The sequence below is a fragment of the Panthera pardus genome, unplaced genomic scaffold, assembly GCF_024362965.1.
Source record: "Panthera pardus isolate Hobbes unplaced genomic scaffold, ASM2436296v1 HiC_scaffold_21, whole genome shotgun sequence".
In the NCBI taxonomy this organism is placed as follows: Eukaryota; Metazoa; Chordata; class Mammalia; order Carnivora; family Felidae; genus Panthera; species Panthera pardus.
In genome coordinates this window covers 564,511-578,343 of record NW_026526777.1, presented here as the reverse complement: position 1 = coordinate 578,343, position 13,833 = coordinate 564,511, and the positions used below count along the sequence as shown (strand labels likewise).

Here is a 13,833-nt window from a genome sequence, read left to right as displayed (position 1 = left end):
TTTTGGAGAATCTTGAGGCTGGAGAGAAAAGAAAGTGTTGCTAAAATTTGAAGACCTTATGAGGAACTTCTGTGGTTTATTGGTATTCCTTGTTGTTCTCTTGCCTGGTCAGTTTTGTTTTTGTTTTTGTTTTTTGGTTTTTGGTTTTTTTTCCCTGGCTGCTCCACTGGGGAGTGGCTGAGAATTACTGTTTTGGGGGGAGAGTGGGAGATTGCTAGAATGCTCTTGTTTTTCTACCTGGGCGTAGAAATGCTGGGGTCTTGTCTTCTCTGTCATCTTTTTCTCAGGGGATTTCCCCCATGTTCATTATATATATTTTTACGTTTATTTTACCTATTTTGAGAGAGAGAGAGCGAGTGTGCCCACAAGGGAGGAGCACAGAGAGGGAGAGAGGGAGAATCCCAAGCAGGATTCACACTGTCAGTGTGGAGCTCGATGTAGGGCTCGAACTCCCCAACCGTGAGATCATGACCTGAGCCGAAATCAAGAGACCGACTGAGCCACCCAGGTGTCCCAGTGTGAGTAGCTTCTAATTATCAATTCAAGTGAGATGGACTGGCTGGGTGACTCTGTGGCTAGTGACACTTCTCGTCTCCTTTGTTCTGCAGACTAGATCCCCTTAAAGAAGGCAGGGTTGGCTTTTAAAGAACCGGCCGTGTGTTGAGCTGCAGAGTGTTAGGCTCAGCATTGAAGTGTGGGCACCCTGGGGATAGTTCTAGGGTGGGTGACGCCCCTTCGCCCCCCCCCCCCCCCCCCCCCGGCTGGCTTCCTCGCAGGAAAACTTGGCCTCAGTTTCCCCCTGGTCTTCCAGGTGATAGGCAGAGGAGTGAGCAGCTCGAGATGTTCTTTATGGTTCCTTCCTCAGCGCCTGCCGGATTTGCTTACTGAGTAGAGGTCTAGTGAGGAAGTCTTCAGATGGGGAAGTAGGGTGATAGTTAAAGGTTGATGAAACCAGTTTCTTCTTTCTGTTCCCCAGCTTGAGGGAGCTTAACCGTTTGGCTTTCTGCTCTGGTGAGCTTTGAACTCCTCCTGAGGAGGGAGGGGTGCTTGGGCTTGGCCTGTTACCCTCTCAGGCATTCTGGAGTGTGGGTTCGGCAGCCTCCTCCTTCCTCTGGAGCTGGAAGCTGGGCACTCCCTGATGGTATCTCAGGCTGTTAGTGGGATCATCACTTAATTATTTTTCTGGCTGCTTTGTGTGACCCTTCACTCTTTGTTGGGAAGCTGGGTGAGTCCAGAGCTGAGACTGCAGTTGTTCTGGGAGCGGCCTTTCTTTTCTGCTTTTAGTGTGGAGACTGACCTTTCACAGTGTAGCATCATGGCAGGTATACTTTCGGTTCTGAACCTCCTTTGCAATTCTTGCTAAACTTAAACAGGGGGCGTAAACATAATGTTCAAATGCATCATTTTTCCTTACCTGTTTGTTTTGTTTTTGATGGTGATAACAATACACATAACATAAAATTTACTATTTTAACCATTTTTTAAATGTTTATTTTTGAGAGAGAGAGAGACAGAGCGTGAGCAGGGGAGGGTCAGAGAGAGAGGGAGACAAAGAATCCAAAACAGCTCTGAGCTGTCAGCACAGAGCCTGACGCCGGGCTCGAACTTAAAAACTGTGAGATCGTGACCTGAGCCGAAGTCGGATGCTTAACTGACTGAGCCACCCAGGCACCCCTGTTTTAACCATTTTTAAGTTTACATACAGTTCACCTTATTTGTTTTTAATACCTCTCTCTCCTAACTTACTCTGGTATTTCCCTCCTTTTTTCTGGTCTGAAAAATTGAGAAACACTATTGAAGAAGCGAGTGAGCTTTAAAACAGCAGGTTTTGGGGCGTCTGGGTTTGGGTGGCTCAGTTGGTTAAGCGTCTGACTTCGGCCCACATCGGGCTGTATGCTGACAGCCAGAGCCTTCTTGGGATTCATTTTCATTCTCTGTCTCCCTCCCTCTCCCTCCCCCCCACCCTCCACCCCCCATTCATGTGCACGCACGTGCGCGAGCTCTCTCTCTCTCTCTCTCTCTCTCTCTCTCTCTCTCTCTCTCAAAATAAATAAAAGCAAAACTTAAAAACAAAAAACAGGCTTTTGGCCCTATTCCCCATTTCCAATCTCTGGGGGGATTGGAACACCTGTTGTGTGGCTCTCCTTTTGCTGGGTCGGGTGGACCCGGCAACAGGCTTTATCACCTTTCTTTGGTTTAGGTTTACTTTCCTGCTGATTACCTTTCTCTTTCCCTCCCGTTGGCGCACACACTCCTGGGGCGAGGCAAACAGCCCTTTGCTCTGGAGTCTCCACCTTTGTTTACTCTGTGGCAGATAGCTCTGCTCCCTTCCTCACACCTGCCCCCCCCCCCCCCCCCGTGACTTTAAAGTCCCTAAGGACACAGTGTCACCCCGGGTAGATACACTTGTGTGGACACCGTGAACCCCGGAGTACTCCTTTCTTCACAGGCCCAAGCCTCACTTTTCCATTACTGGTTTCCTTTGATCAAAATTTCATCTGTGGCTTTTGTCTAAAAAGAGAAACCCCAGAGTGGCAGAATGCCAGATTTAGGCTAATCCCCTTCTGTCCTTGGCCCTGATTTGCCTCCGAGCACCAGCGCCCCAGCACTTCCTTGCCTTGAGGTGTGTGGCGCGCCTGGGGAATCTCTTCTGTTTGGAGGATGGTAGCACTTAAGCCACACTCTTTTCACAGCTGAAGCTGTGGCCAGCCTCCTCCTCCTCCCCCTTCTTCTTTTTGTTCTTCTAACATTTATTCACCTTTCAGAGACAGAAAGACAGAATGCAAGTGGGGGAGGAGCAGAGAGAGAGGGAGACACAGAGTCCGAAGCAGGCTCCAGGCTCCGAGCCGTCTGCCCAGAGCCTGACGTGGGGCTTGAACCCACGAACGGCCAGATCATGACCTAAGCCGGAGTCGGATGCTTAACCGACTGAGCCACCCAGGCGCCCCGTGTGGTCAGCCATCTTCTAATGTGGAGGACCCTGTTATTACCTGAAGGAAAGACCTCAGAGTCTATCCCCCAGGCTGGGCAGAGGTGGATGGGCTGAAAGTTCAAAACCACATCTGGACGTGCTAACCCTTGGGTAATTAGAATAGCACAAGGTTTAATGTTTCCTGTTCTGGTTTGCAGAAGTCCGTCCCGCCCAGTGTCTTGCGGGACTTGATTGACCCGGAAGGGATGAAGGGATGGGTGTTGTGCGTAGGTTCTGGCTTGAAGGAAGAGTCTTCCCTTATTCCCTTAGACATAGTCCTAGATCTTGATCCTGCAAACTTCTGTTTCTTTGTAAAGAGAACTGATCTTCTGTAGGAGGAGCAGAAAGAGAACAGTGACTGGCTTCCCCCCCCTCCCGCCCAGGGTCTCTGAAGCTTTGGTGGGGACACCCCGTGGCAGGTTCTGCATTTGATATAGGCTCCGTCAGTGTGTGTCAGTGTGTGTGTGCGTGCTCTTGCTCTCAGGAGGGCACCAAGAGGTGCCTTCTCCTCCCTCTTCAGCCTTGCGAAGAATTCTATTGTAATTGCTGATTTGTGGGAGAAACTGCCTGCCAGATTGTTGTCATGGAAACTGTACACCCTGCCCCCGTAGTCTGTTATCTTCTCCATTTGGGAACTACTGGTGAGCTGGATGGAGACTTAGATTTTATGAGCTTCCTCCAAATCTGGTTCAATTCTTTTTTATAGTCCTAGGCGTTTGAGGGAGGGAGATGGGGTAAATCATCGCACCGGCCGTGATTTATTGGCCTTGCCTGATAGCTTGACTTGTCCTTGTTATCTTGAGTCGTTAACCTTTTTGGACTTGTGAAATGTGTCCGAAGAGACATCTGTTTTCCTGGAGGAAACAGGATCAGGGGACACTTGTCTTTGTGGTATTTTGAATAGTGTAGTTAGAGACACAAACGGGTTCTTAGTAACTTCAGCTTGTGTGGACTCGTGACTTTTCTTCTGTGGGTTGGTGGTTATATAGCTCCAGACCCTACAGGACTTTGAATCTCCCATGTTTGTATTTGGAAATTTTTGTTAAGAAGCTGATTCTTAACAGGAGTCTTTTGGGCTGCATCCCTCCCCATAGGGGCTGGTGACCCAGATTATTTCTGTAGCTGCTCCCACCCCTGACTGCCAGGAGGAAATCAGGGTAATGGAATTCAGGCACAATCTGGACTGTAGAAGAGAGATCGTGTTAACCAAGCACTTGGATAAGCATCTGAACTGGGTAGCATGCAGAGCAGGTGGAGTCCTTGCATGGCTGAGGCAGTCAGTGTGCTTGCCACCAGGAAAGGTGTAGGGACGAGAAAGGCAGTCATGACAGGGGGGCTTTTCTGCCAGCGGAGTTCATCTACACGCAGGCTGCCTCCTTTCCCCGTTTCTCACTCCACTGCCAAGGAGGAGGCAGGGGGCGGCTTGTGTTCTGGCCGGGCCTTTGTGTGGGCTGGAGTCAGGGAGAGGACTGACAGCAGCCGGGAGGAGGCTGAGGCTGAGGGATGACCGTGGCAGTGGAAGGGAGTCACCGTTCAGAAATCTGCAGGAGTCGGGGTGGACACGGAGGAAGCATTCTCCTCTGCGCCGCCCCCCCACCCCCTTTTTGTATGTCAGGCAGGTAGTTTTAGTTAGAAGAGCTCCTCCGTGTCACCTTTGAAAAGGTGGGGGGTGGGGAGCAGGTTGCAGAGATTGGGGGTGGGGTGGGGAGCCCAGCGTTGCATCCTTTTGCGTTCTGGTCTGGACCGTTATTCTGAAAAACGTTCTCTTGGCTAGTGAGTCCCCTGGTGTATTAGAATAAGGTCGTTGGAGGGTTAACAATTTGACTTCAGCAAATTAATAGATAACCCGAATTCCTTCTGATTTTTCCACTTTACAAGACACTCGAAAGCAGACTGCAGAGAGGGCAGGACGCCCGAGCTCAGGCGGGAGGAGCCCTTCGCCAGACACCTTTCCTGATAACCAGTGTGCTCAGGAACTTGACCCAAGTCCAGAAAGGAGGCGGTGCTGTGTGGCACTGGGCTGGGCAGGGAACTGTGTTTTAAACCGCTCTTCCTGTGGAGTGCCCCGAAGTCGGCTGGTGGGAAAGGGGGAGATGGGCGTGTGTGCATGGTGTCCGCGTCTGCGCCGGGACAGGTGTTGCCGCGTCGGACCCTGCCTTCTGCTTGGCGCTCAGTCCCAATCTCAGTCCGACTTCTGTCCATTTCTCATTCAAACACAGGCTGAGGCTGAGGTGGCCTCCTTGAACCGTAGGATCCAGCTGGTAGAAGAGGAGCTGGACCGGGCCCAGGAGCGCCTGGCCACTGCCCTGCAGAAACTGGAGGAAGCCGAGAAAGCCGCTGACGAGAGCGAGAGGTGAGTAGGGGAGCCTGTGGGGTGGGGCATGGGGTGCAGAGGGACCTGCAACACTCGGGTCAGTGCATTTCACTTCAAGACAGAGTGAGGGTTCCCTGGACTCCGTGACCTTTTGCAATTGGTGTTACCCTATAAATTGATCTAATGGTTGTTAAAGAGGGCCACCAGGATGGCCTCCACTTAGTGGATCGTGGCCTTATTTGTGAGACGAGTTCCCCTAAAGCAGTGGTTCTCCAAGTGAGGTCCCCGCCCAACGGCACCTGGCGCTGGGTGAAAATTCAGGCAGACTCTCAGTCCCTCCCCTGATCTAAGAGTCCGAAATTCTGGAGATAGAGCCCAGCGATCGGTGCTGAATAAGCCTTCTTAACCTTGGCCGCACCGTCAGAATCATGGGGGTGAGGGGTGGGGACCGTTGGGGAGTTAAAAATACTGCAGTGCCTGGAGTTATGCCCCAGTTCAGTTGGAGCCCATCGTGAGAGGGGTGTGGGTGGTGGTGATGGTGTTTAGATTTTTTGTTTTTTGGTTTTTTTTTTTAAGTTTATTTATTTATATTGAGAGAGAGTGACAGAGAGAGAGCACAAGCAGTGGGGGGTGGGGGTGGGGGACAGAGGATCTGAAGCAGGCTCTGCACAGACAGCAAAGAGCCCAGTGCGGGTCTTGAACGCACGAACAGCGAGACGATGACCTGAGCTGAAGGCAGACGCTTTAACCTACTGAGCCCCCCAAGCGCCCCCTGGGTGTTGATGTTTTTAAAGTTGGTCTGATGATTTTTATGTGTGCCCAGGGTTGGGAACCAAATCACAGCTCACCTTTGTTGAAAGTAGTCAATTGCCTTCTTGCCGCTGTGGGGTAAACCAGAACAAAGGTGTGTGCTGACACGCGTGGGGTCAGACGAAGGCTTTCAGAATCAAAAATGCCCTGTCGGACGGACACAGGTTGACATCGTGCTGCTGGGAGAATGTGTCGCGTGGCTGTGTGTGCTCTATTACAGAGCAGGGTGCAAGTTCTAGAAAGGGAGGAAGGCCTGGTACACAACAGGGTAGTGTGTCATTCTGTTGGGGTTTTCTCTTCGTGAAACATTTCTGGAAACTTTACGAATAGAGTTTTCCTCTGGTGAGCAGGACTGGAAGGGCTTACATTGTGCCCTTAAACCATACCCTTGAGTATTAAGTGTATATTCTTATTATTATCATCTTAATTTTCACTTACTTATCTATTTACTTACTTATTTTAGAGAATGAGCGCGCGAGTGAGTGAGGGGCAGAGAGAGGGAGAGAAAGTGCAGGGCCCGATGCGGGCTCCAGCTGACCAACTGTGAGATCATGACCTGAGCTGAAGTCGGACGCTTAACCGACCGAGCCACCTGGGCGCCCCTTAAGTGTGTGTTATTTTTTTTATAAGAGAAAGCTAATTTTTTTGAAAAGGTTTCAAAGAAAACAAACTAAGATGGGGAGCTGTGGGAGTTCTTGGGTGGCAGGTAGAGAGGGGCCGGCTTCTAAAGGTGCCATTCAGGGCCCCTGAGGGTGGAGCTGGTGGCAGACCCATCAGGGCCGTGTCTGTCCTTACCGTTTGGCAGAGGCATGAAGGTGATTGAGAACCGAGCCCTAAAAGACGAAGAAAAGATGGAGCTCCAGGAAATCCAGCTCAAGGAAGCTAAGCACATTGCGGAAGAGGCGGACCGCAAGTATGAAGAGGTGGGCTGCCTCGTGTTTCCCCCTTCTCCCCAGCGTCCTTGGATTTCGGAAAAGAGCCACGGGGGAGGGAGATGGCTTCCTCTTTGCTTCACTGGGCCGTCCGGGGTCTTCTGTAGGTGGCTCGGAAGTTGGTGATTATCGAGGGGGACTTGGAACGCACAGAGGAACGAGCTGAGCTGGCAGAGTCGTGAGTATCTTGCTCCCCCAGTCTTGCCCTCCCGTTCGGTCCCTTCCCCTTTGGCTTGCGCATTAACGTGAATAAACTAGTGTTCCTTCCACCTTGTTAAACAGGGCCTAGAGAGTGGGCTTTTTTTAGGCCCTGAGAATGGCTACGGGCCCTTCTTACTCTGGACTAGTGACAGGTGCCAGATGAGTTTCCGTTATTTCTCGTAGGGGCAGTTTGCAAATTGAGGGAAAATAAGGACTAACGAGCAGATGGTGAGTGGTCACCTGGCAGGCCCTACAGGGTCCTCCCACCCGAAGTCTGCTTCTCCTTGACACACTGCCGTGGCCATGCCGGCTTGAGATTTGTCTCTTCTGTACCGTGTGGCCAGTCTGGGGGGGGGCCTCAGGGCGAGGGCAGACATGAAGAGCTCCCCCGTCGGCACCTTCTGGGCCTTGTGTAACAAGTCAGTGCTGATGCATATGTATCTGTGCCTCCTCTCCATCCCCTCCCAGACATGACACACCATGTCCATGGCGGTGTTGTCTTCCCATTTTTTGAAAAACAATTTTTTTTTTCGTTTTGCTGCTTGTTTTCTTGCTGTGTCCTCTTTGACCTTTCTCCCTCCCCACAACCTGGCTTGTGCGTTCCCCGTGACCGTCACTAACAGCCGTTGCCGGGAGATGGACGAGCAGATCAGACTGATGGACCAGAGCCTGAAGTGTCTGAGTGCTGCTGAAGAAAAGGTACTAACATTAGCCCCCACCCCCGGCGAGGTTACGTGCACGGCGTGGTTTCGTTGGGCTTGGTTTTTGTTCTTTGTTTTGCAGCTGCCTCCCCTCCACTGGTTGGTTTGTTGAGTGCCTTCTCACCTCTCCGTGGAATGCTCCATTCTGTTCCTCTTACTTGCCATCTTTCATGTCTTCTTTCCTAGTTGCCTTACGCCTCTGCGCAGGGTCTCTCCTTCCCTGGGGTGATCCGGGGGACTATTTGGGTCGGGCACACGTTCCCACCTCCACCCGAGGTAGCAGTTCCCACCTCCACCCGAGGTAGACTCGTTCCTGTAGTGATTTTTCTCAAGTGTTTCATTAGTGTCCGACATCCTGGGTCCTAGCCCAGGAGGGCCCAGCGTCTGTCAGGCTCTGCGGTCCGGGGGAGGGAGGGCTGACACTTGCTCAGGTGACCTGGGAACTTCTCTTTTCCCCGTATGCCTTCCAGCTCTCTCTACATATAGGTTCAATTCACGTCTGTGTGTCTCTCTCTCCCTTTTTTTTTATTCTCGCCTTCTTCCCCTTTCCTCTCCTGCGGTATGTAAAACATTCACAGTAAGTGTTCTGAGCTGGAGGAGGAGCTGAAGAATGTCACCAACAACCTCAAGTCTCTTGAGGCTCAGGCGGAGAAGGTAGGGGCTGGTTGTGACAGTGACAGGCTCTGGGGCCTGGGCCCACCCAGCCCTGCCCTTGATGAGAGACTGGAGAAACCCAGTCCTTACATAATCTAGTGAGGCATCCTCGTCATCCATATCCCGGGATTAATGCTAATTCCCGTGTGCTCTCGTTGCTTTAGTTCAGATCACTTCGTGGTCTCAGGTGCTTGGGGGTCATGTTCTGCTCAGGCTGATACTGATGTGCTAAATAGCAGTAGTCGTGGGTCCCCAGAAGTTTTCTAGCAGACCAGTGGGGGCAGCAAATAGCAGATCCGAGACCCAATAAGCGAGCAAGACAGAGGACTCGTCTTTAGTGTCATGTGGGACTGTTTCGGCCGTGTGGCTGGCCTTGGGGTGTTGCTGTACCTCCTCGTCAAGCAGGAGGAAGGAAAAATTACCTCGTTGGGTTGATCGGAGTAAGGTCAAAGCTTAGGTCCGTTTTAAAGGTAAAAAATCCAGAGGATTCTAATTTGAGGGTATCAAGGCCTTAAGGATGTTGACTTGTGGATTTTAATGATCTCTTGTCCAGAAATGGGCCTTGCTCTTTTCTCGCGGGCCAACCACACATTAAAATCTGAGAGGATTTCACTGGAAGAGGGAATGTGGTGGCAGATGGGGTGGTAGGATTGTCTGTGTGAGTACGTTCTACTCTGAAACTCGCATTCCAACTTCTCTTACAGTACTCTCAAAAGGAAGACAAATACGAAGAAGAGATAAAGATTCTTACGGATAAACTCAAGGAGGTGAGCTGAGGGAATTCTAGGGAAGGAATCAAAATATTGAGAGGTGTATGAGGCCCTAACTTGGACTTAGACGAGCTGGCTGTGATTGTGAAGGGTGTGCAAGTAGAAGGTGGAGACACAGAACTCTTCTTGCTCATCTCTGACTCCGTCTGCTGTCCCATTTCCCCAGGCGGAGACCCGTGCTGAGTTTGCCGAGAGGTCAGTGGCCAAGCTGGAGAAGACGATTGATGACTTGGAAGGTATGGAGCCTGGGAGCGGGATCAGAGCTACAGAGGAAGACCTTGCCCGTTGACCGCTTCCCTCCTTCCCCGTGCACCAAAGGGAGTCGGCGGGGACCTGGCACACGTCCCGTGCCCTGTCCTGTGCCACAGCTGGGTGAAACGGGTCAAGACCCGGAATTGGAGTTTTACACATACACCCTCTTCCTTTTGGTCAGACTTTATCTAGTATTCTGGAATTGGCATCCTTCTCTTGGAGGAGACTGGTCATGGCTGCATTTACCTCCAATTGGCTGGTCTGAAATGGTGGTCTCTGGGGTGAGATGGTGGCCATACTTTGATGGCAGTGAGAGCACGTATTACCCCACGGCTGCATTCGGCCATCCTGTTCATCGCTTCAGGTGCGGGCGACCTCTCCAAGAGACACGGCTGTGGGATGTCCATGTCCCAGAGCTGGCCAGTCCGAGGGGCTTTCTAAATGCACTTTGTCCCCACGTTTTGGCGGCCGTGTGCACTGTGAGAAAGGACGCCGTGCTTTGAGAACTCTGACATAAGCTCTGGGTGGCACACCATTCTCTTACCTGGGGAGGGTTTGGGGGAGCAGCCTGCAGAGCAGAGGGGCCAAGAATACTGGTCTTGATCGGTAGATAGAGAAGAAGTGTCTGAATCTTAATGTGTGCTTTCTCCTTTCTCTGTTTTCATCAAATTAAGTGTTATCCCTGCTGGCAATTGGATTAGCTGGGTGGGAGTGGTAGCTGCTTGAGTGCATTTGGTAGCAAGAACGTCTAGTCACGGCCGTGCCTGGGTTCTCCGCCTTGACTGCAGTGGACTAGAAGCGGCAAGAAGCCCAGTGGTCTGGGTGGGGGGCAGAGGATCTGAAAATGGCCTGTTGTGGCCGCCAGGGTGGATGTCCTCCTAACCTGTGGTATTAGACCCACGGTCACACTTCTCCTAATTTCTAATGATTCCCTCTCTTCATTTGCTTCTGATACCTTTCACTCTGTCCCCTGGTTCCTCCCTGTGTTCCTGTGCCTGTCCAGATGAGCTCTATGCCCAGAAACTGAAGTACAAGGCCATTAGCGAGGAGCTGGACCACGCCCTCAATGACATGACCTCTATGTAACTATCTGACAGCAGAGCGGGGCTGGGGCCTTGGCTCGTGGGTGGTTGGGGCTCCAGGCTGTGCATAGTGTGCTTTGGTTTTATCCTCTGGAAACGGGGGTCTTCACTCTATCTTTAAACTATTGGTGCTGGTTACTTGTTGGCAAAAGCTGGGGTGGCATTTAATATTGAATCAGTTGTAGCACCCTGATCGATGTGTGATTTTTTTTTTTTAAGTATATTTTTGTTCATAGTCCCTTCATTATATCCATGATTTCTTTCTATTTGCTTCTCAAATTTAGTCTTCTCAGAGGGGACACCGCTGAAGGTAGAACTATGTCATCAGATAACTAAGAACGTAGGGCCCAGAGAGCCAGTGACTTGGGCCCTAACGTTGATTGCATGACAAAATTCAGATCTCCTGTGTGTATGTAATTTGTGCCTGGTATTGAACTTCAGGAGAAACACCCATGATTGGAAATCTCAAATTCAGCAAAGAATTAAGCCGACTCCCAGAGCAAGCCAGGCGGTAAAAAGCACCAAGAAGAGTTACTGGGGACTTCATCCGTTTGCTGTGGACCCCTGACCCTTGATGCTAATCCACCTCTTTGTATCTGTCCTACTAACCCTGAGAAGAAGCCAAATGACTCAGGCTGTGCTATCTGGCTGTCTTTTCTCCTTCCTACTGCCTTCTCTTCCCTTTTCTCCCAAATCGCTGTGTGATTGATGCTAGTCCTTCTTACCTAGAGTCTCCTTACTTTTTCATACAGATAACCATCACCGTTTCTGCTCTGTTCTGGATCTGCCCCCTTTCCTCGGGGAACCCAGCGCCCCACTCTCGCTCTGGATTCCATTTGGGTCGGCCTGGCTGGTCCCCAAGGCATTAGGGTGTAGGGGGGGCACAAAGCAACTTATGTATTCTTCCACCCACTCCCCCCCCCCAAATTAAAATGTTAAGCTGCTGGAAGCCTCCTGCCACCCTGCATTTGTGTCACTGACAAAGCTGCTGCTGTCCCTGAGGAGGAGCCTTGGGGGTGTGATGTGGGGAATAGCTATTGTAGGCTCTCTCTCCTCTGACTTATATAATCAAAGCCACTTTTGTGTGTGTCTATTCTTTCTTGACATTTAAGCTCAAGTGATTGGAGTCTGTCGGAGTGGTGGGCTAGCAGAGGTTCCGGGCGGGGCGTGTGTAGGCCGCGGGAGGTCTTTCACCTCCATTACTTGGAGGCTCCCATCCTTTTCAGTTAGCTCCTCCTCCTCCTCCCATAGGGTCCCAGTGCCTCCCGATACGCTTTCTTGGCCCTTTGTTCAGTGGCTCACATGGTGCATCTTCAGAACACCTGATGGTCTCAAATGTGTTACCACCAAACTTGACTTATTAGGTCATCCCAAGTCACAGAGAAATCCATAGAATTTTCAGCCGTTCTGTTTGTTCGTTCAAACCCTTCTAACACTCGAGGTATACTGCCGTTTGCCTGCCGGCATGTGGTAGTGGGACATGAGACGCGATCAACGGTTGCGATTGGGAAAACTAAACAACCAGTCATCCATGTTTCAAATGGTTTATTACATACATAAGAATGGTAAATTTCTGTTAGTAAAACCGTTCCTGGTTTACGTTGTGGAATTACACGACAACTTTTTGCAGACTCCTCTTCCAGTTTGCACAGCCGCGATGGCTCAGCCTGGGTAGTGCAGCAGGCAGCTGTACTTACCTAAGCACCTGAGTGGCGTCCACTTAGCACCTCGGTTTCTCAGCAGATTATATATTTAAAACTTGCTTTTCTTTTGGCCAGTTAGAGCCCGGGGCAGAGGTTTTCCCTAATCTAAAACTTTCGGTTGTATTGAATTCAGGTTTCTTTCTGTTCATACCATTTTTTCTTGCTACACAGCCTTTGGGATTAAGGTAGAGATTGATTGATTCAGCTAACGCTTAACTGGTGTCTTTTAGGCACAAAGAATCACGGCGGGACAGAAATAATCAAAGATGGAGGCACCATCCCCATTTTTAGGTTGCCCAGAATCTAGTAGGGAGAGAACATAAATGAAGCTACAGGTGATCTGTGGCTTAGCCACAAATACCAAACTGTGGGAATTCAGAGGGGATGGGTTGGTTCCAGTGGGATGGTTAGGAGAGACTCACAGAACGAGGCACATAGTAGGTACTTAATAAACATGCTAAAACTTGCTTTTTCATTTCTACCGGGTTCTAAAAAATTGGATTCCTGACAAACAGATTTGATTGAGGGATAGTGGATATTGAGCATTTGGGTCAAGGACCAGCGGAGGAGTAGAGGCATAGATAGAGACAGGAAGGACGTAGCTGTAGAGGTAGATGTAGACAGTAGGGGCAGGCGTGTGCAGGACTCAGGTGTGGAGTTTTATTGTAGGCGACGGGGATGCCACTGGGGGTTTCGAACAAAGATACGTTCTGATCTGAGTAGCAAAGGAGAAGAACTGATTCTGCAGCTGAGTCAGTGTTTCACAAGGAGAGCAGATTATCAAAGTGGCCCATTAAGACGGTGATTCCCAAATTTCAGTCACTTGCATGCTACTTGGTGGCTTTTGCCATATTCCTGTGCTCCCTACGTTATTTCTTCCTTCATATTTACTCGTTTTCAAATTTGTCTTTACATAATTCTAATTTGAAACCAAAGGTTTGATGTGTGCTAGTGATTTTTCCTGATGCACATTAAAGCAACACAGCAAATACGTTTTTTCATTTTTTTTTTTTTTTAAACGTTTATTTACTTTTGAGACAGAGCATGAACGGGGGAGGGTCAGAGAGAGAGAGGGAGACACAGAATCTGAAACAGGCTCCAGGCTCTGAGCTGTCAGCACAGAGCCCGACGCGGGGCTCGAACTCACGAGCCGTGAGATCACAACCTGGGCCGAAGTCGGACGCTTAACCGACTGAGCCACCCAGGCGCCCCGCAAATAACGTTTTTAAAATTTTTTTAATGTTTATTCATTTTTGAGAGGGGGGGAGGGGCAGAGAGAGGGGGAGACACAGAATTAGAAGCAGGCTCCAGGCTCTGAGCCGTCAGCACACAGCCCGACGCAGGGCTCGAACCCACGAGAGATTGTGACCTGAGCTGAAGTCGGACGCTTAACCACCTGAGCCACCCAGGCACCCCGCAAATACGTTTTTTTGAAGTTCACAA

At 50.4% G+C, this 13,833-nt stretch overlaps 1 protein-coding gene across 14 annotated transcripts in view; it reads left to right on the top strand.

Annotated features, from left to right (window-relative positions):
- TPM3 (tropomyosin 3) overlaps positions 1 to 13,833 on the top strand; it is a 28,214-nt gene that overhangs the window by 6,899 nt on the left and 7,482 nt on the right. For 4 of the 14 annotated variants that reach the window (XM_019431229.2, XM_053908712.1, XM_053908716.1 and 1 more), the window contains 6 exons: positions 5,191 to 5,324; positions 6,901 to 7,018; positions 7,135 to 7,205; positions 8,508 to 8,583; positions 9,288 to 9,350; positions 9,520 to 9,589. In XM_019431229.2, the coding sequence (XP_019286774.1) occupies positions 5,191 to 5,324; positions 6,901 to 7,018; positions 7,135 to 7,205; positions 8,508 to 8,583; positions 9,288 to 9,350; positions 9,520 to 9,589 (532 nt within the window). Of the gene's footprint in view, positions 1 to 5,190; positions 5,325 to 6,900; positions 7,019 to 7,134; positions 7,206 to 7,851; positions 7,928 to 8,507; positions 8,584 to 9,287; positions 9,351 to 9,519; positions 9,590 to 10,608; positions 10,692 to 11,439; positions 11,765 to 13,833 lie in introns of those variants that run through there. The other 10 variants (XM_019431230.2, XM_053908714.1, XM_053908717.1 and 7 more) reach the window with 6 other exon arrangements.